The sequence below is a fragment of the Platalea leucorodia genome, assembly GCF_965183815.1.
Source record: "Platalea leucorodia genome assembly, chromosome: 6".
NCBI lineage: Eukaryota > Metazoa > Chordata > Aves > Pelecaniformes > Threskiornithidae > Platalea > Platalea leucorodia.
The window spans coordinates 86,251,764-86,269,726 of record NC_138828.1 but is presented as its reverse complement, the minus strand read 5'-3'; the positions used below and the strand labels follow the sequence as shown (position 1 = coordinate 86,269,726).

Here is a 17,963-nt window from a genome sequence, read left to right as displayed (position 1 = left end):
TGCAGGACCAGCCCTGCCTGTATCGGGGTGCTCAGCCTCCGTTGCAGCCGGTGGTGGCGGGGCCGGCGCGGTTTCACTTCCCTGCAGCGAGCGCCGGGGCTGGGGACAGGCACCCTGCCCAGCTCGGGGTGCGGGGTGCCACCGGCCCCGCCGCCATGGCCTGGGCTGGGGAAGGCGCCGGGCAGCTGGCAGGTAAGGTCCCCCCGCTGCGCTCGGGGACGCGGTGGGCTCGGTGGGCTCGCCAGCGGCCGGGCGGCCCCTCCCAGCGGGGCGGCGGGGGTGACTGTGGCTGTCCCCTGAGACCATCACCGTGGCCTGTGGGCGCCGCCGGCTGAGCCAGGTGGTTCGCAGGGGGCAAAACCAGCCCAGAACCGGGCCTGCGGAGGGATTTTCTCCGCTCAGCCCTGTCTCACAGAGGGGCCAGTGACTGGTGGGTGGCGTTTAGATGGGCCACCAGCTCCCAGGCACCTCTGCCTGCCTGTCTGTCCATCCATCCGTTCCCCTGCTACTCCGGGCTGCGTGGGGTGCCCGTCCCGGCTGCGGTTTAGGGCTTTTGCTGGTGTTCGCATGCTCGTACGGCTTCACCTTGCAAGAGCCGAGGCCACGGGGGAGCAGGACTCTTGGCACAGCCCGAGCCCCGCCGCTGGCACGGGGGTCCCGGCATGGGGGTCCCAGAAAGGGTCCCTTTGCTCAGCAGCAGCACCCCCGTCTCCCACCTGTGGGGACCCCCAGCCCTTGCAGGGGCTGGAAGGTGGCAGGAGCAGAGGCTGGCTCACAAGCCGGGGCGGGGATTTAGATGCCAGAGCGCATTCCCCACCAGATTAGGTCTGTGATGGGAAGGGTGGGAGGCAGGTGCTGGATTTCTGCCCCGCTGCCACTCGGGGCCGTGACGCACCCCAGCCCCGCTGGGAGTTGCCCTGGGGGGAGCCGTGCCCCCAAACCCCCGCCCTGGGGGGACGGGAGGACCCCTGAGCACCTGGAGACGAAGCAGCTCCCCGGTCCCAGCCGCTGGGGACCCCCCTCCCAGTGCCTGTCCTTGGGGACACGCTCCCTGGCACGTGCCCACGTGCACTTGGGGGGGGGTCTTGCACATGGGTCCCTCCCAAGCAGTCACCCCGGTGCTGTGGGGGGGAAGCCCGGTGGTGCCGGGGGCTGCCCGTCCCCCCGTGTCACCCCGGTGTCCCCCCACGCCCGCCGGCACCAGCCCGGCCCAGCAAGGGCACGGCTCTGCGGCGGCACCGGGCGGCTGCGGTCGAGGGCTCGCCGGGGCAGCGGGATGCTCTGGCACGGCTCTTCCCTCGCCCAGAATCGCTCGCTGGGATTTTTCCCAGCTGTGCTCCTGCCTCCTCCGAGCAGCCCCTTCACGCTGATGCCCTCCGCTCCTTCGCTGCCGCTGTTAAAGAGCTGGTTGCTATCGCGTCGGATTTTTGAGGGCTGTTCCTCCTGCTCCAGGCCCTCCTGCCGTACGGACTTTCCCATTTTCCATAGGCCGCTTTCCCCTTTTCCTCAGCGGCCGCAGCGGCGTCGCCAGCCCGGGGTGGGGGAGCTCAGCCCCTCTCCCGCAGAGCAGCGCGGGGCTGAGGGAGGCAAAGGGGCTGAAACACCTCCGGGCTTTCCACCAGCCCTGGTCACCTTCTGTCCTGCTTTTGGTCGCCCTGCAGCCATCCTGGAGTCAGAAAGCAGCGAGGAGGAGGAAGAAAAGGAGGAGGAGGAGGAGGAGGAGGATGAAGAGGCAACTATGGCGCAGGTATCACTCTCAGGCTCATTTTCTGCTGTATTTCTTCCTCCTGCCCATGTACCGCTGAGGTGACGAAGGGCTGGTCCCCCGCGGCCTCCCCTCCAGCCGCGGCTGTGTGCCAGGGTGCTGGTCACCGCGGTGTCGCGGTCACAGCGTCCCCAGCGCGGCTGGCAGCGTCCGGGCGGCTCGGGGCTCACCGAGACAGTGCCAATGCCGTGCCGTGCCAATGCCGTGCCGTGCCAATGCCGTGCCGCCGCAATGCCACATGCGTGTCTCTCCCCCCGCAGCACCCGTCCCTCGGCCAGGAGGCGGGCGAAGCGGAGGAGCGGCTGGCCGAGCTGGAGCAAGGTGAGCCCCGTCCCGCCCCGGTGCCACGTCCTGGCACGGTCCCGTATGGGGACTCGGGGTTCAGCCCCTCGCTGGAGCCGGTGGCCATGGGGCCAGCGGGACAGCCAAGTGGGCAAATGCCGGTGGTGGTGCAGACCGGCGCCGTCCTTGGCCCTGGGCGGCTGGCAGGGGTGGCTGCGGGCAGGGAGGAGGGCAGGGACCCCCACCGGGCACCGCGGGCCGGGCGGGCGCCTGAATCCGGCCTCCGCCGCTGCCAGCGTCGCAGGCGCTGCTGGCCGAGCTCTCGGCGCTGGAGACGGAGTTTGAGATCGAGAGGATGTGCCGGCAGCGAGCCGAAGCCTACGCGGCCCAGGTAGGGATGGGCAGCGAGCCCCCGCTGCCGTTCACCCCCCAGCACCCCGATGGGCACAGCCCCTCATTGCGGGTGCAAGGGTGCCGGCGTGGCCCCCCCGGCTCGGTGGTGCGGCAGAAACCCCCATGCTGGGGGGGGGTCTCCATCCCACCCCAGGTGAAGCAGGAGAACAAGCAGCTGAAGCGGCTCAGCCTGGCCCCGGCGGCCGCCCTGGCCCTGCCCGGGGAGGAGCCCCCCGAGGAGGACCCCGACCCTGCCCAGCGCTACGGGCAGCAGCTGGAGGGTGAGCGGAGCTGGGGGCTCCGGGCTCGGCCCCGGCCAGAAGCGGGGAAGCCAACGGCAAAGCCCCGTCCTGGTGTCCCCTAAGCCTGGCTCAGCCTGGCCCCGCGGGCTTAGGTTGCGGCGGGGCTTTGTTCTGGGTAAATAACAGGAAAGCGATACCGAAAGCAAACGAAAAAGGCGAAATGAAAGTGCTGCCCGTCACGCTTCCTCCTTTCCCATCCTGTTTTCCCATGCCAGCAACCTGGGCTGCGTCTGCAGCCTGATGCTCCATCTGCCTGGCAGGGCCGGGGGGTGCCCCCCGGGGGATGCACTGCTTCTGGGGGGGATGCCCCCTTTTGGGGGGTGCCCCCCTCGGGGGGATGCCCCATCCAGCCAAACCCCCTGCGTTCAGGCCATGTCGTGACTTTGCCGACGGGCTGACCCTCGGGGGATGCTCGGGGACAGCCTTGGGGCTGGAGAGGGGCGCCGAGGACGGCCCCGCTGTCCTGCGGGTTGCTATTCCGCCCCATTGCCCCGTGTCCGTCCCTCTGGGTCACCTCCCAGAACCAGTGTCCAACAGGGTGACACGGCGGGACGGGGGGGAGCTGGGGAGGGGGCTGCTGTAGCACCACCAGCCTGGGTGCACAGACTGGCTCCGGCAGGGCTGCGCTCCCCTTTCCCACCCCTCGCTCCCCTTTCCCACCCCTCGCTCCCCACTTCGCTCCCAGATCTGCAGGAGAAGATCTCCTGGCTGCTGGCGCAGCGGAAGGACCTCACCATCCAGGTCCAGGAGCTGCAGAGGCAGAACCAGGACCTGCAGGACCAGGTACCTCCTGGGACCCCCCGGGATGCCCCAGCTGAGCAGGACCCCCCGGGGGCAGGGGCCTCCTTCAGCACCCTCCTCCCCTGGCTCCTGCTCAACCCTGTAGCTCCTTGCCGAGCTCAGGGCAGGTTTTGGGGAGGGTGGCTCCCCTCTGCAGCCCCTCGCCATCTCCCTGGCGTCCTGGGGGTGGGCTGGGCACGGCGGGCCCCCCGGCTGAGGGGGGTTTGTCTGGCTGCAGCTGGAGATGGGGCAGGCGGAGCGGCAGCGCCTGCGGGCAGCCCTGGGCAGCAGCCAGCGGGCACTGAAGTCCTTCAAGAGAGGTGAGTTGGGTGCTGCGTCCCCTCCCCGTCTCACTGCACCCCTGCGAGCCGGCGAAGGAGCAGCCGGCAGCTCCCCAGTGCCACCCAGTCAGGTGAACTGGTGAAGCCAAAGGCACTGGGAGCAGCAGCCGGATTGCCGGGACGTGGGTGCACGGGTACCCCCCCGTGCTGGCGCCGGCCCCCCCGAGCCCCCGCTCTCCCCGGCAGTGTCCCAGATCGTCACCCAGGATTACTGCGAGGCGGTGCAGCAGCTGGAGCTGGAGCAGGACCTGCGCCTGCACGCCGAAGCCTTCGCCCACGAGGTGCGGCCGGGCCCCGGGCCACCCTGCCCATGGGTGCTGGGGGGCAACGGGCACCCTCGGGGGGTGGGAGAGCGGGGGGGCTGCTTGCTCTCAGTGTCCCTCAGTGCAAACACCCCAATACTCATCCCACCCTGGATCCCGAGAGGATGGGGATGCTCCCGGGCATCTGTCGCGGACCCCTGGGATGAGGTCGGATGGGTTTTGCTCCGAGTCTCCCCAAAAAGGGTTTTACTCTCGCTGGGGCGAGGCTGGGGGGCTCGGTCCCTCCCTGACCCCCGTCCCCGTGGGCAGATGCTGATGCAAAAGAAGGAGGCGAACAGGCAGAGCACGATCCTGCTGCAGAGCGCGGGGCCCAGCGCCCAGCTGCTGGCGGCCCTGCAGGAGGTGGGACGCCTGACGCGGGCGCTGGAGGAGGCCAGGCAGGAGCAGCAGCAGCGGGTGAGGAGCCGTCCCCGAGGGTGGGTGACAGGGGCTGGGGAGCAGGGCTGGGGCACGGCACGGTGGTGGTGGTGGCTTCCCCTGGGTGTGGGAACCAGCTGGGATCAGGATCGGACCCCTCCATGCCCACCCTACGTCGTGTGCCAAGCCTGGAGTGGTTGGTCTTCCATGGATTCCCACGAGCGTGTTTTGGGTGCCAGGGCCAGGGTCCCACGACGGGAGCCCCCACGCTGGGCTAGCACCCCCAGCCCACTGAGCGGCCATCACCCAGCCGAGAATTGCCTGAAAATGAGCTTCGAGGTCCTTGCAAGCGGCCAATTTGTGGGGCTGGGGAGCATCCGCGTCCCTGGCAGGGCTGCACCAGGGGTCCCAGCTCCTGGGCTGCAGCCGCCTCCCCGCCTCCCCGCAGGTGAAGGAGCTGGAGGAGCAGCTGGGGAGGCGGCCGGAGCCGGAGGAGCTGGATTTGGCCCAAGCTGCCCTGGCCACGGCAGAGGAGGAGAAGCTGCAGCTGAGGAAGCGGCTGCAGGAGGCTGAGGGGCGGCTGGCGGAGCTGGAGGAGGAAGGTGGGTGCCTTCACCCCTGCCCGACGCGGGCCAGAGCCCGCAGCGGTGCCCGAGGGATGCCTGTGGCGCTGCCTGCCCCTGGCCGGGCTGGGCTCAGGCTCTGCACCCCGTTACAGTGGGGTCACTGCAGGAGAAGCTGGCCCGGGACCCGCCACCGCAGAGCCAGACCCCCGAGCCCGTTGCACCCACGCCACCACCGCCACCACCGCCGCTGCCACCGCCCGCACCCGCTGTCCCCGTGGAGTAAGTGACGCTGCCGGCCATGCCGGCCACCTGCAGAAAGCAGCTCCGGCAGCCCAGGGGCTCCCAGCTTGTCCCTGTCATCGCACATAAGCCGGGCGGGGGCAAACCCTTCTCCCCCCGAGCCCCACCGCGCTTGCCCGCTGTGCCGGGCTGTCCCCAAGCCATGCCCCGGCAGCGGCCGCGGTGGCCAGAGCTTCTTGTGGGCGAGGGGCGCAGCTCGGCCGTGCCCTCACCTCCCCTCTCCCTTCCAGCCCGCTCTCGGCCATCCGGCGGAGGAAGGGGCTGGCAAACGCCCAGTGCAGTAAGTCGCCCCGCGCTGCACCCCGGGGGGGTCCTGGCACCACGGGGGGGTCCCCGGGCAGCACCATGGGGATGGGAGAGTCCCTGGGCGCGGGGAGGACGGGGTTTCTCCGGGACAGAGGTTTGCCGGTGCCACACTGGCATCTCCCATGCATCCGAAAGTGTTGTTCCACTCCCGCTGTGGGGGGACGGGCACCCTGCCGGCCCCCTGCTCCCCGAAGAAGGGTGCTGGGGCCCCAGCACCCCTGTCCTGCCCGGCACGGGTGGGAGATGAGCCCTGGCAGGGTCCTACCTGGCCCCGGTTGGCCTCACGGGAGGGAGCCCGGGCATGGGGGGGCTGCAGGGAGGTGGCAGGACTGAGCCCCGTCACGAGTCCGTGGGGTCTCAGCGCAGCGTTCCCGGCGCAGGCAAGCCAGAAGCTGACGATGCTAAAGCTCGAGCCGTGCAGGAGATGATGGAGCGGATAAAGAACGGGGTGGTCCTGAGGCCCGCGAAGGAGCGGGTGCCCCTGGGCCAGGTAGGCAGGGACCCGGGCTCGGCCGCTGCCAGCCACCCCTGTCCCGTGGGGGAACGTCCCCGGGGAGCCCCGGGACCCGGGCTGGGTTTGGGGAGCGTCGGCAGCCCCGGGTGCTGCAGGGCCAGCAGGACGCGGCTGCTTCTCCTCCCTTCCCACCCGCAGGGAGCGGCGGTGACGGCCAGCAAGCGGAGGAGCGCGGCGCTGGAGCTGCAGGGCATCCTGGTGAGCAGCCCCGTCCCAAGGCCATCGCGTGGGGACTCGGGTGCCGTTGTCCCCAGCTGCAGCCGTCCCGCGTGGGGCTGTCCCGGGGGTTCCCAGCGCCTGGATGTGGCACCTCGGCTGCGCGCGGTGTTTCCTAGGGTGCCATGAGGAGGGCGAGCAGGAGGTCCAGCGGGCGACGAAGCAGCGCGAAGGGCAGGGACAGGCAGCTGGAGTCCATCCTGCAGCGGCGGCGGCGGGCGGTGGATGCCTCCCTGCCTGCCCCCGGCCCCCCGCAGCAGGACCAGGGGGGTGCCGCGGCGGCGGGGAGGCCGGACCCCGGTACGGCGTAGGGATGGGTGGGGAGGGGATGGGTGGCCCCACTGGAATGAGAGCGTCCCCAGGGACCGGCGCAGGGGTGGCACCCACTCGTGTCCTCTCGCTGCGAGCCCGACGGATGCTCTGTGGTCCCCTCCCGTCACTGTTCCCGGTGACAAGGTGCCGGGCAATGGCACGGGTCCCCACGGGCTCTGCTCTTGCCCTCGCCCTGCTCCATGTCTCCTCTTCATCTGTCTGTCTGTCTGTCTTTCCCCAGGGAGCAAGGACGGCGGCACGGCTCCAGCTGGGTGCTCACCGGGGAGCGGGGACGGGGTCCCGTTCAGACCCCGGGCAGCGGGCGGCCTCCCCAGGACCCGGCCCCTCACCCGCCTGGCCGCAGGCAGCGGGGAGCCAGGGTAGAGGCAGCTGCCCGCCCCGCTGCCCATCGCCCCGCGCCGCCGCAGCGGCAAGCTTTCACCCTCGTTTTCCAGCAGCTCGCATCCCCTTGTGCTTTAATTAAAGCGAGGTGGCACCAGGTCCCTGCACACCGTGTTGTCACCGCAGAGGCACGGCGGCTGGGCGAGGGGGGTGGCCGCGGGACGGGGCTGGGGCCGGCGTGGTCGCAAACTGGTCCTGGCAAGAGACCTTGCAGGACCGGAGCGGGGCACCCACCCCCCTGCCACGCCGGGTGCCCCGCAGCCGGGCAGGGACACGGGTACCGGGGCACCTACCTGCTGCGAGCAGACATTTGCGCCCCCCCACCTTCGCACGCCGAAGTCTCCACGTTTAAGGAGGCAAATGGCGGCCAGACCCCAAACCAGCGGGACTTTGGGGTCAGGGCAGAATAAGCTGCGGTGTCCCATGTCCCCACGCCGCGTCCTGGCCCGGCTCTGCCGGAGACGCCTGACCACGGCGCGGGCAGCAGTGCGGAGCCCCTGGAAAGCTCCGAGCCCCGACCGTGGCACGGGGGGAGCTGGCAGCACAGCCCTGCAGCCGGGGACCCCCACGGTGACCCTCCTCTGCGGCTCGGCTCTCGCGTGGGACCCCACCTTGCCGGGGGGCCAAGTTCAGGCCGGCCGTTCCCGGGGGGGAGCACGGTCCGGTCGAAGCCGTGTCCCCCGGGCCCCCGACGTCGGGGAGCGCCTGCGACCCAGCGCTCCCGGGCTCCAGCCGGCAGCAGCGCGGGGGCGACCGGCCCCTCCAGGCACACAGCTCCCAGGCTGGGGACCCCCGCAGCCAGCAGGCCCTGAGCTGCTCGAAGGGGCGATGCTCTTCAGCCTATGCTTGTTTTCGACCCCCAAGGCTGTCCCAAAGGTTTGCTGCTCCGGAGGAGCGGCCGCGGGGCTGATCCCAGTCCAGGGAAAGGCGTCGGTGTATTCAGAGGTGGAAAGCACGGATCCGCTCGGCAGGGCCACGCTCCCAAGCGCCCGCGCTCCCGACGCGCCCACGCTGCCCCGCCAGCGCCCCATCGCAGGGGCGTTTCGGCTGCAGCCCGTCAAGGCAAGGCAAACCGAGCAGCTTCGTACAGCCCAGCTTTGAACTCGCCCCTCGCGACGTCCAGAACACCCAGCGGGACCCCTGGCGATGCTGGGACGCACTGGGAGATGGGGGGCCAGCGCTGCTGGGATGGTTCCCCAAACCCTGCCGCGCCCAGCCCTCCCTCCGGCCCCGGGAGCTTTCAAGCCACGGCTCTTCGTTTTAAATCCAAATAATAAAAGGGAGGACAGGCGAGGTCTGGGCTGAAAACTGGGAGGTGGAGGGCGGCAGGAGAGGTTTGCGCTGCCGGTCACCAGCGTGGGCTCAGGCCGCTATAGGAGCGGGCCCATAGGTCTGCCAGCCCCGGGGACAGGGGGGCTGCGGGCAGGACCCTGCCTTCCTTCCCTGAAGGGTTTATTCGGTCGCGTGCCAGAGCCGGCGGGGGCAGCCAGGGGCGCGGGGCTCCCCGGCGTCCCCCCTCCGCGCCGGGTCTCCTCCCGGGAGTTAATTATTCTCCCCGTTAAAAACACAGGCCCTCGGTGTAGCCTGCGTTTATCACCTTCGCTTCCCGCCGGCGATCTCAGGGTCCCTTTTTGCAATAATTCAAGCGCTGTCTGGGAGCGGAGGGAACGGCCCAAAGGGCAAGGACGTGCCAGGACGCCCGCTCCGCTGGCCACGGCGGCCATGGAGGATGGGTGAGCCGCGTCCCACGCAGCCAAGGAGGGGACAGGTCCCTTCCCGGGGACCGGCCGTGGCTGCGGTCCCCCCGTCCCCCGGGGACGGCCAGGACAGGTCGCCGTGCTACAGCGCTCCATCTCTCTGCTTTTCTTTATACCTTTCCTTTCTCCTTCTTGAAGGCGTAGACAACTGAACTAAAATATTTAAGGCGAGGAGCTGATCTTTCTAATTACCCAGCGTTTCTCGTCCCGGCCTTTCGATTCTCCAGCCACCTGAGGGCTGCCATGTGGAAAGCAGACAAGGAAAGGCTGCTCGCCAGCCGTACGAGCTCGCCAGCCCCCAGGGTGAGCGTCAGCTTGTTGAACAGATCCTCTTACTGGAAAAGAAGGCAAGAGCCGCGGGGACCGCAGCGCTGGGACCGGCTCCACCGGTTCAGAAAGCCCAGGGAGGCTGGAGCCAGGCGGCCGCCCCGCTCCCCCCTCCCCGGCCAAAGCTGAATTTCTCCCAATCCAGCTTTTCGGGCGATTCCCGTCACGAGGGACCCAGTGCCGTTTCGATCGCCGCTAAACTCGTCCTCCCGCTCGGCGCCGGCGGGGGAAATGCCAGGGCCGGGGCGCGGTTACTCACCGGCAGCCTGCCCTTTCCCACCGCCGCGCTGCCTGCGCTCCGCCCGCTCCGTATCGAGTGGATTCCTCTCCCCTGACTGCACCCTCCAAACACCCATGAAAATCAATGCCAGCTCCGCTCCCCCGGGACGGGAAAGCCGTGCCCCGCCGGCTGCACCGTCCCCAAGCCGCCGGAGCCACCGCGGCCAGGGGAGAGCTGCCAGGCCGAGGCGCTTCGGAGGGCAGCGGCGTATTAACATACACGACTCTTAAATACTTAATCAAAGCGGTAATTCACACTTCTTTTTAAGCTGGAGCTTCTCGCAAACCCTCTGCGTGCGGACTGCGGAGCATCCTTGCCTCATCCCTGTGAATAACAAGAGATTTTATGTCTTATTCACCCGATTTCCCGAGGTCGCTGTGTTTCAGGCGACAAAACGGGGTGTTTTGACCCAACCCCGGCTCCCCCGAGGGGCTGCGTCTCCAGGAGCCAGCCCCCAACCTCACTGCTTAGGGCAGGGGACGAGAGCCCAGCCGAGCGCCGTCCTCGCACCTTCTCCCCACGCAGCCGTAGCCCTCGGGGGGGCTTTTTCTGATGCTCGCCTTTTAAATATTTATAGGGTTTTGCTCGCTATAATCCAGTTACGCGACTTAGCTGAATCTGGTTCAGCTCAAAGAAATGCGCGTCATTAACATCTTCAACACCCGGCGATCACCAGCGGTACGCGAGAAAGATGGACTTGTCATCTGGAAAAAGGCAAAGTAATCTACCCTCGCTTGTGGCCAAGTGAGCGGGAAATGAGGATTAAAAAGTCGGGGTAGAAGGGACATTAAAGCTACTGCTCTTCCCCACTTACACCCGGCCCGCTGGTTCAGTGGCGGCGGAGCCCCGGGGCTCTGCTTTTACTGCCGTGCCCCGCAGAAAGAGCCCTCCCTCGCGCCCTGCTCTCCCCGCCACGCCAGCGACAGCTCTCCAGCAGTTTTCCACCCCTCCTGCATCCCGTTCAGAGGCACAAAACTAAATTTAAAACCCGACCCGAGGCTGGCGAGAGGCACGGGCCTCGCCGGCCAGCAGATCTCGCCTGCCCTGGCGGCGATGGAAACCGTCCAACACAGCTTGGAGCAGAGCTGTGAACACGCAGCCAGGAGCTTCCCGACAGCCTGCCGCTTCCCCGGCAGCCACCTTCCTCCTCCGCGGCTGGAAACCTAAATCAGCCTAAAATTTGGTCAAGCTTAAACCTGTCCATCGGGGAAATCGGGGCTTGTCCCGCTGCTGGCCGGGGCAGGGGACAGAGCGCGGGCCCGGCGTCCCCCACCCTGTGGCCTTGAAGCAAAACTACAGCACATCGCCCAGGAGCAGCTTTTCCAGGAGCTTCCCAGCGCTCCGGGCAAGGCCGGCGGTTTTCTCCCACCCACGCCCTCGCATCTTCTTGCTGCTCCTCACTCGACTTGGCTTTCAGTGCTTCTGCCTTCGTTGCTCTGACTCCTCGATAACAAAGAGCTCTGTACCGAAAACAGCCACCTCCTGCTAACCCCCCTCGGCGATCAGCGTCTCCCGAGGTCTGCGACGTGCCCTCTGCAGCCCGCGCGTCCCCTCGATAGCTCTCTCATCCTCCTCTATTTCTCTAATAAAGTAAAATAAATTCAAAAATAATCGGCGTGGACAGAGGGCGATTTCCCCACCGACTCAACACGGGCGCCGAATGCTCGTGAGGCGGAGGGACAGCGCCGCACCCAGCCTCTCTGCGGCGGCGAACTTCATCTACAGCCTTTATTAGAGAAACCGCGCTTCTATCGAACCAGCATCAAAACACGCCAGCGCCAGCGGGCCCCGGGCAAACCCGGGCGGGGAGGGGGGCGGTGGGACCGCCTGCCTCACCTTCGCCTTCGGAACCGGCCGCAAGAACGAGCCGTTTTCCTCAGAAACTCCTCAAAAAGCCTTCCCGAACCGCGAAACTGCGCCGCCGAGCCGGGGCGTTCCTGCGCTACAGCCGCACGCAGCCCTGGCTCCTGGCTAGCACGGGGAGATCTGGTTCCGGCACAGGCTGAAGGTGACCAACCACCAGGCAAAAAAGGGGGGAAAAAAGGTTTGTTTTTATGATTACAAGGGAAGGAGAGGCGACTCGCTCCCCTCACACAGAGCGGTGAATCGCTCTCCGTGAAACGGCTTCCCCGGGCCTCGCCCAGCCGGCCAGCGCTGCCGCGGCATCCCGGCCGCTCAGGGAGGCTTCCGGCAAAACCAGAGCAAAGCGAGTATTTCCAATCTTAAAAATCAAACAAAAAGCCACAGCGAGTCCTCCCAGGTCCCCTCCCCGCGGCTGCGGAGCGCAGGGAGAGGTGCCCGCCCTCGCGCTCCCCTCCCGACGCGTGCTGCGCGGGGGGACGCCAGCATCCTCCAGCGCCGGCAGGCTCCCAGCGGGAATACGGGGGAGTCTGACAGTTTGGTTACTTTATTCTCTTTTTTTTTTTTTTTTTTCTTTTTTAATTAATGGCTCTGTGTAAACCTCAGTCAAATGTCAAGCGCGTTCTGCTGCCACACCGAGGGAACGGTTTCCCCACAGCCAAACTCCACCACGCGCAAGCTCCTGGCTGTAAACCCCAGCGGGTGACAAGGCCTCCCCGGTCCCCGAGCAGGGTGGGCAGCGCCGGGGGCCGGAGCCTCCTGGCGCTCGGCCGGAGCCAAACATCCTTCCTGGCCGCAGTCCCGGGGGATCAGCAGAGCTGTATAAAAAGGCGCGAGCCCTCCCAGCGCGTCCGTCCAGCGCTGCTGGCACCTCCGGCCGTCGCCCGGTTTATACGTTCCTAGCAAAATCCCTTCGAGAGGCCTGGAGGAGGGGTCGGGCGAGGCCTGGGGACGGTGCTGCCTCGCAGCCCTCGGCACAGTTTGGGTCTGCCCCGCTCCTTCACCGCAGCCGATGCCGGCTGCATCTGGGGCTCAGTAAATCTTCTGTCGGCTGGGCAGAATGGCCTCCTTGATGAAAGAGAAGACGAGGAGGATACCGGAGCGCTTGCCCCTCTTGCCCTTGGTGAAGTAGTTGGAGACCACGTCGTCTGCGGAGAGAAGGGAAGAACGATCAAACACGAACCCGCTGACGGCCACGGGAGCCCTGGGATGGGTCGTCTGATGACGCAGGAGCTGCCTTTAAAGCACGAAAGCTCCTGGTTTGCCCACATCTGGCCTACCTGGGTGCTCCAGGAAGCCGCTGCCAGGGAGCCCAAATCCTGAGCTCCCTTTCTTGGGAGTCCAGGAAAAGCGACTGGGGCCCAGGACTGGAGGGATGCAGGACGTAAGGCTGGAGCAGCCCTCGCTCTGCTCACCCTCACCCTGCAGAAGCCCCCCTCTTTCCTGCCTTGGCTTTCGGAAGGGTTTACCCGAGCAGCCGCCCCCCTTCCCTCCCCCGCGCAACGGGAACGGGGCGGGTTGAGCACAGCCCCTGTCAAAACCCAGCGGGCGCCTGCCCGGGCCTCGGGAGCGCTCACCTCCAGGCTGCACCGTGGAAGGCAGGACGTTCTCTCCGGCCGACAAGGAGACGAAAAAAGCAAAAGGAATTAACCACAGGCAGAACGTGAAGTAGGCGAGAACCTGCGGGCAGAGCAAGAGAGGCAGTGAGAGCAGAGCTGCAACGCGCCCAGTGGCCCTTCACACCCCGACTTCTGTCCGGGCTGACGCCCACGAGCGCTGCCTCGGCCCCAGCTGTGAATACACCCCAAGTTTCTACCTGAACCCCTCGAGAGAAAGGGCATTGAAGGGGGAGAACCGCAACTCGACCTCTCCCGAGTCTCTCGGGTGCTGAGATAGCGTCGCCCTGTGAAGCTGATAAGGGGATAAAATTCACCCTGCAATTTCCACAGCAGAGGAAAAGCCCCTGCTCCTGTCCTAGGCGCCTGAAAACCTGCGCTGCTCCCAACGCCAGCATTTTAGAGAGCACCATTAAACAAGCAGGGAATTGGCTGTGCTGTTATGACTAATTAAACCCTCTTCACACCTTCCAGGGACTAAAAGGAAGAGCCAAGACCTGGGCTTGCTCCTCCTGCCCCGGGGCGGGACGCTGGTGCAGCAGGAGGAGCCGGTGCTTGCGGGAGCCGCCGCTGCGGTTTGGGGAGAGCCGAGCCAAGAGGTGCCGAGCTGCCGCGCCGGCCTCCTTGTGCGCGCAAACGCTGGAGAAGCGTTAAACTTTATAAAAAGGTGGTTGGTTTTTCGTTTGGGTGGATTTTTTTTGTTTTTTTCTTAAAATTTGTGCTAAGTGGCAGCTACTGTTGGGCCCAAACGAGCCCCTCCGTGAATTCGGACCTTTGTCTCGGCAGGTGCGAGGGCGGTGAGACAGAAGAACAGCACGTCAGAGACATAAAAATAATGAGGAGCAATTATGCCAAAAGGGAAATGATTTGTGGTTAGCTATAAAAAAAAATTAAAAATAGTACTATTTGCCATTTTTCCTGGTTTTTAGCATTGCAGAAAAAACATCTGCGCTTAAGATTCAGTATTTTTTCTGCCCTTCAGCTGGCTGAGAAAGCCCCAAGTCCACACCCGAGAAAAGAAACTGCAGCTTCCCTGGTGCTTCTGAGGGAACAAGCACAGGAACCCCCAGGGAAGGGCTGTGAAAAACATCCTCAGCGTGTCTTACTGCTGACCGAAAAAATGGCATTTTCCTCTCCCTCCTCCCAGCAGCAGCTCCGCGCTGGCTGGAAGAACACGGATCGACTCCTTCCCAAAGGTCTCTCACCTCAGAGAACAGGTAATACTCCTCGGCGAAGTACTGGAACGCTAAGTAGTGATTGAAAATAACCAGCACTGCCAAAGGAAAACACAGCCAAGTCAGTCTCCAGCCTGGGGGAAATACCATCCAAGGCCCCCGAACGCCGACATCCACCTCCCTGCCGCGCATCCCCTTCCCCCAGCCCCCGTACACCTGGAATCCTGCTGTTGCTACAATATTTTCACGCATCTAGTGAGAAACGGCGTGAGCAGCCAGAGCCCCCCCAGCCCAGCTCCGTTCTGGTCCTCTGCGCAGCCCCGCTCGAGCCCCTCGTCCCTCCGGTGCTTCGTTCTCCGCGTCCCCGAGGGCGCCCTGGAGAGCCCAGCCTGACGCTCGCTAATGCTGCCGAGAGGAGAAGCGAAAAACCCCACGTCCCTGACAGCTGCTGCGGAGAGCAGCTCTTCTGCCATCTGTAAACCAAGTCAAGCTGAAATGCGGCCAGGACAGTGGGTTAACGCCGTCCTCAGCAGCGAAAAACACCACTTAGCTCTTAAGAGGCAGCAGTCGGAGCTTCTTTCGCCTTTTATTGGCGATGCCAAGACGGCAGCCCCAGCCCAGGAGCACCGGGACAGTAAAGCCCCAGCGAGAGACGGCCCCCACGCGAAACGCTGCGTCCCCGCGCTGCTTTATCGTCCCCTCCGGCCTGAGGACGTCACCCAAGACCCAGGTGAGAGCCCAGGTCTGCCAGAAAACGCAGCTCCTGATCTACGCGCCACGGGAGAGCTACGCTCATTTTCAAGTAGCGGCTAAAATCCTGCCTACGTGAAGGCTTTGAGGAGCAAAGGTATTTTAGTCACACCCAGGCAGCACCCTGAAACATGCGCAAGGACTCCAGAAAGCCACGCTGGAAGAAGTTTTGCCCGTTTGCTACTTAAGTTGTCACTGCAAATCACTCAGAGATTTGAAGTCAGATCCGTGCACAGGACACCGAAACATGCAGGAGACTCGGCAGCTCGCACTGGGAAGAAACCATTCGGCCTGCTCAGAGCAGCCAAAACCCAGTTTAATTGGCAGAGCTACTGGCCCACCAGCCCAGACCCGGCGGCGGAGCTACGCCCGGGTTCGGCCTAGGACGCGGCTCTGGCCGTCCGTCAGCTGAGCGCAGCAGACAAACGACTTCGCTGCCCGCTTCGGCCAAAACACGCGGCTCGTTTAAGCCCTGGCCTGACCCCACACCACAACCCTGCACCCACTGCTCGGAAGAGGGGACCCTTGTGCCCGTCTGGCAGCCGGGCTTGCCCAGGCGGCCGGCAGCCCAGCCGGGGATGGAGCCACGGCGGCCGCCGCCGCGGGCTTGGCAAATACCACAGGGAAGGTGCAAAGGCGAAAAATAAAAATCCCTGATTTAAGCTTGGCAATGCACTTCTCTAACGGGACTTTCTCCAGTAACCCCAATGAATTTCCACATTAATTGCGGAGGTTTGCCTCAAAGCTTTTCTTTCTCTAAACATCAGCTCCTTATGATGACGCACACGCACCGTCTCGCACAGCCCAGCATGGTGTCAGGCTGCAATTACACACGCCAGGTTTTTTAGTTTGCTTCAAAACCCTCTGGAACTTTATCAAGACCCAGCAAACGCCCAGAAAAGGAGGTCTGCAGGGAGGATGCTGAGCTTCGGGCCCGCCGGGATCTCGTTTCCCCAGCGCTGCTGCCCGGAGGGTGAAGCAGAGGGTGCCCGGGGAAGCCCGGCGTCCTCGGCTCCGCACCACCAGGCCCAGCCCACGATTATCACAGCCACGTCATAACGCGTGATTAAAAAGTACCGCACAAAGCTCAAAGTCCTTCCGAGAGTCACGGGGGCTGCAACAGTAAAACTCAAACCTTTACTGCCACCCAGAGCCCACCCGGTGATGGGGGTGAGGAGGCTTCCTCCGCCCCAGCGCCCGCTCCCGCCCCAGCGCCCGCTCCTGCGGGAAGGCGACGGCCCCACTCACCGCAGGACAGGATGAAATTGGAGGAGGTCAGGACGATGAAGGGGAAGGTCTGCAGCAAACCGAAGTAGACCAGGTTGGTGAAGAGCCCCACGCCCACCATGAAACCGGGAAAGTGTTCGAAGAGGTAGAGGCCGACCAGCACGGCCGAGGAGAACTGGAAGAGAGAACGGGGGGGGGAGGCCTGGGGTAAACACGGGGGTGCAGGCAGGGGGACTGCAGGCAGCTGTGCAGGCAGGAATCCTGCCACGATCAAGGTGATTTTTAGCACGCTCCAACGGCACCACATCTCCCCACTCGGCACCGGCCCCTTGGGAAAGGTCCAAATGGGAATCCCACCTTGCTGCTGCAGCTCCTGGTAGGACACGCCACGGCTGGGCCTCAGTTTCCCCAGCCGGGGGGAGAGGTGCCACCCAGGAGGGGTTAGACAGGGTCACCACCTCCCTGGTTAAGCAAGCAACCGCTGCCAACCTCCCTCTTCGGGAGCCAGAGCCGCCTTGGGAAGCAGGAGCTTCCCGAGCGCTCGTCCCCTCCATCCAGAGCCACCGTCCCACGCCACAGCCGCTCTGCCAGCCCCGCTGCTGCCCCGGGGCTGATTTCGGCAAGGAGCCGCCCGTTTCTGCAAGCACAGGGACTTACCCAGATCATGTATTTGATTATCCTCCTGGTGACAACCGTGTACTCCTCGATCAGCTCCGCCAGGTAGTACAGCCCCGCAGCTGCCGGAGAAACGCCAGGCTCAGCCCCACGGGCCGGGAGGGACCGGGGCAAACACCGCTGCCTTCAGCCCTGGGGGTCCGTGCTCACCCAGTCCGGGAGGGACCGAAGGACAGGGGTGACCCCCCTCCCCGCAACTCTCAGGGGCACCCAGGGGGGCTCAGGGGCACCCAGGGACCCCAATCTCTGGGGCTTCCACAGGACCTCAGGGGCACCCGTGGGAGCCCCCTCCCAATCTCTGGGGCTTCTGCAGGACTATGGGGGCACTCAGAGGCCTCGTGAGCACCCAGGGGACCCCCCCAATCTCTGGGGCTTCCACAAGACCTCAGGGGCACTCAGGGGCACCCATGGGACCCCCAAACTCTGGGGCTTCCACAGGGCCTCAAGGACACCCAGGGGACCCCCAGTCTCTGGGCCTTTCACAGGACGTCAGGGGCCTTCTGGGCACCCACAGGATCCCCCCAATCTCTAGGGCTCCCACAGGGCCCCAGGGGCACCCATGGGACCCCCAACCTCTGGGGCTTCCACAGGACCTCAGGGGCACCCAGGGCACCCCCCCAAACCCTGGGGCTTCCACAGGACCCCAGGGACACTCACAGGCCTCAGCCCCCACCCCCCCAATCTCTGGAGCACCCAGGGGGGCTCAGGACACCCCGGCCCACGGGAGGCGCTGGACCGGCGGCCCCGAACTCGGTCCCAGCAGGAGTCCAGGCTGCCCCATCCCCGGAGCCACCCCCCTGCCGAGAAACGCACGACATATCGCGACAACCCCCGGGAGAGGCCCTACGGCCGGGCCCAGACCCCTCAGGGCGGCACCCCCGAAGGTCCCGGCCCCCGTCAGACCCCCGTCAGCGGGCTCACCGATCGCCAGGGTGACGAAGGCCACCTGGATGAGCAGGGAGAGCCAGCTCAGGGCGTAGATGAACCACATGGCGGGGACGGGACGGGACGGGCCGGGCCCCGCCGCTCCGGTTCCTGCGCCCGCTGTGGCGGCGGCGAGCGGCGCTGACCACGCGGCGCCGGAACAAACGAGACCCGCCCCAGCCCGCCGCCGCCCGGCGCTACAGCGACCCCTGC

At 65.8% G+C, this 17,963-nt stretch overlaps 2 protein-coding genes across 2 annotated transcripts; one reads left to right on the top strand and one right to left on the bottom strand.

The window, feature by feature from the left end:
* Positions 1-108: 108 nt before the first annotated feature.
* On the top strand, positions 109-7,141 carry LOC309592609 (shootin-1-like; the record flags this gene model as incomplete). Its single annotated transcript, XM_082316177.1, has 16 exons — positions 109-192; positions 1,662-1,747; positions 2,026-2,086; positions 2,344-2,438; positions 2,595-2,721; positions 3,428-3,525; positions 3,761-3,842; positions 4,050-4,144; positions 4,436-4,582; positions 4,992-5,145; positions 5,262-5,388; positions 5,640-5,689; positions 6,096-6,205; positions 6,368-6,427; positions 6,565-6,745; positions 6,999-7,141. The coding sequence occupies exons 1-16, from the start codon at positions 156-158 to the stop codon at positions 7,139-7,141; spliced, it is 1,653 nt and encodes a 550-aa protein (XP_082172303.1). The 5' UTR covers positions 109-155.
* A 4,837-nt stretch (positions 7,142-11,978) lies between these two features.
* TEX261 (testis expressed 261) lies at positions 11,979-17,888 on the bottom strand. Its single transcript, XM_082316169.1, has 6 exons — positions 17,748-17,888; positions 16,809-16,888; positions 16,173-16,326; positions 14,205-14,272; positions 12,961-13,063; positions 11,979-12,531 (listed from the first exon to the last, which is right to left on the bottom strand). The coding sequence occupies exons 1-6, from the start codon at positions 17,815-17,817 to the stop codon at positions 12,416-12,418; spliced, it is 591 nt and encodes a 196-aa protein (XP_082172295.1). The 5' UTR covers positions 17,818-17,888; the 3' UTR covers positions 11,979-12,415.
* Positions 17,889-17,963: the final 75 nt, after the last annotated feature.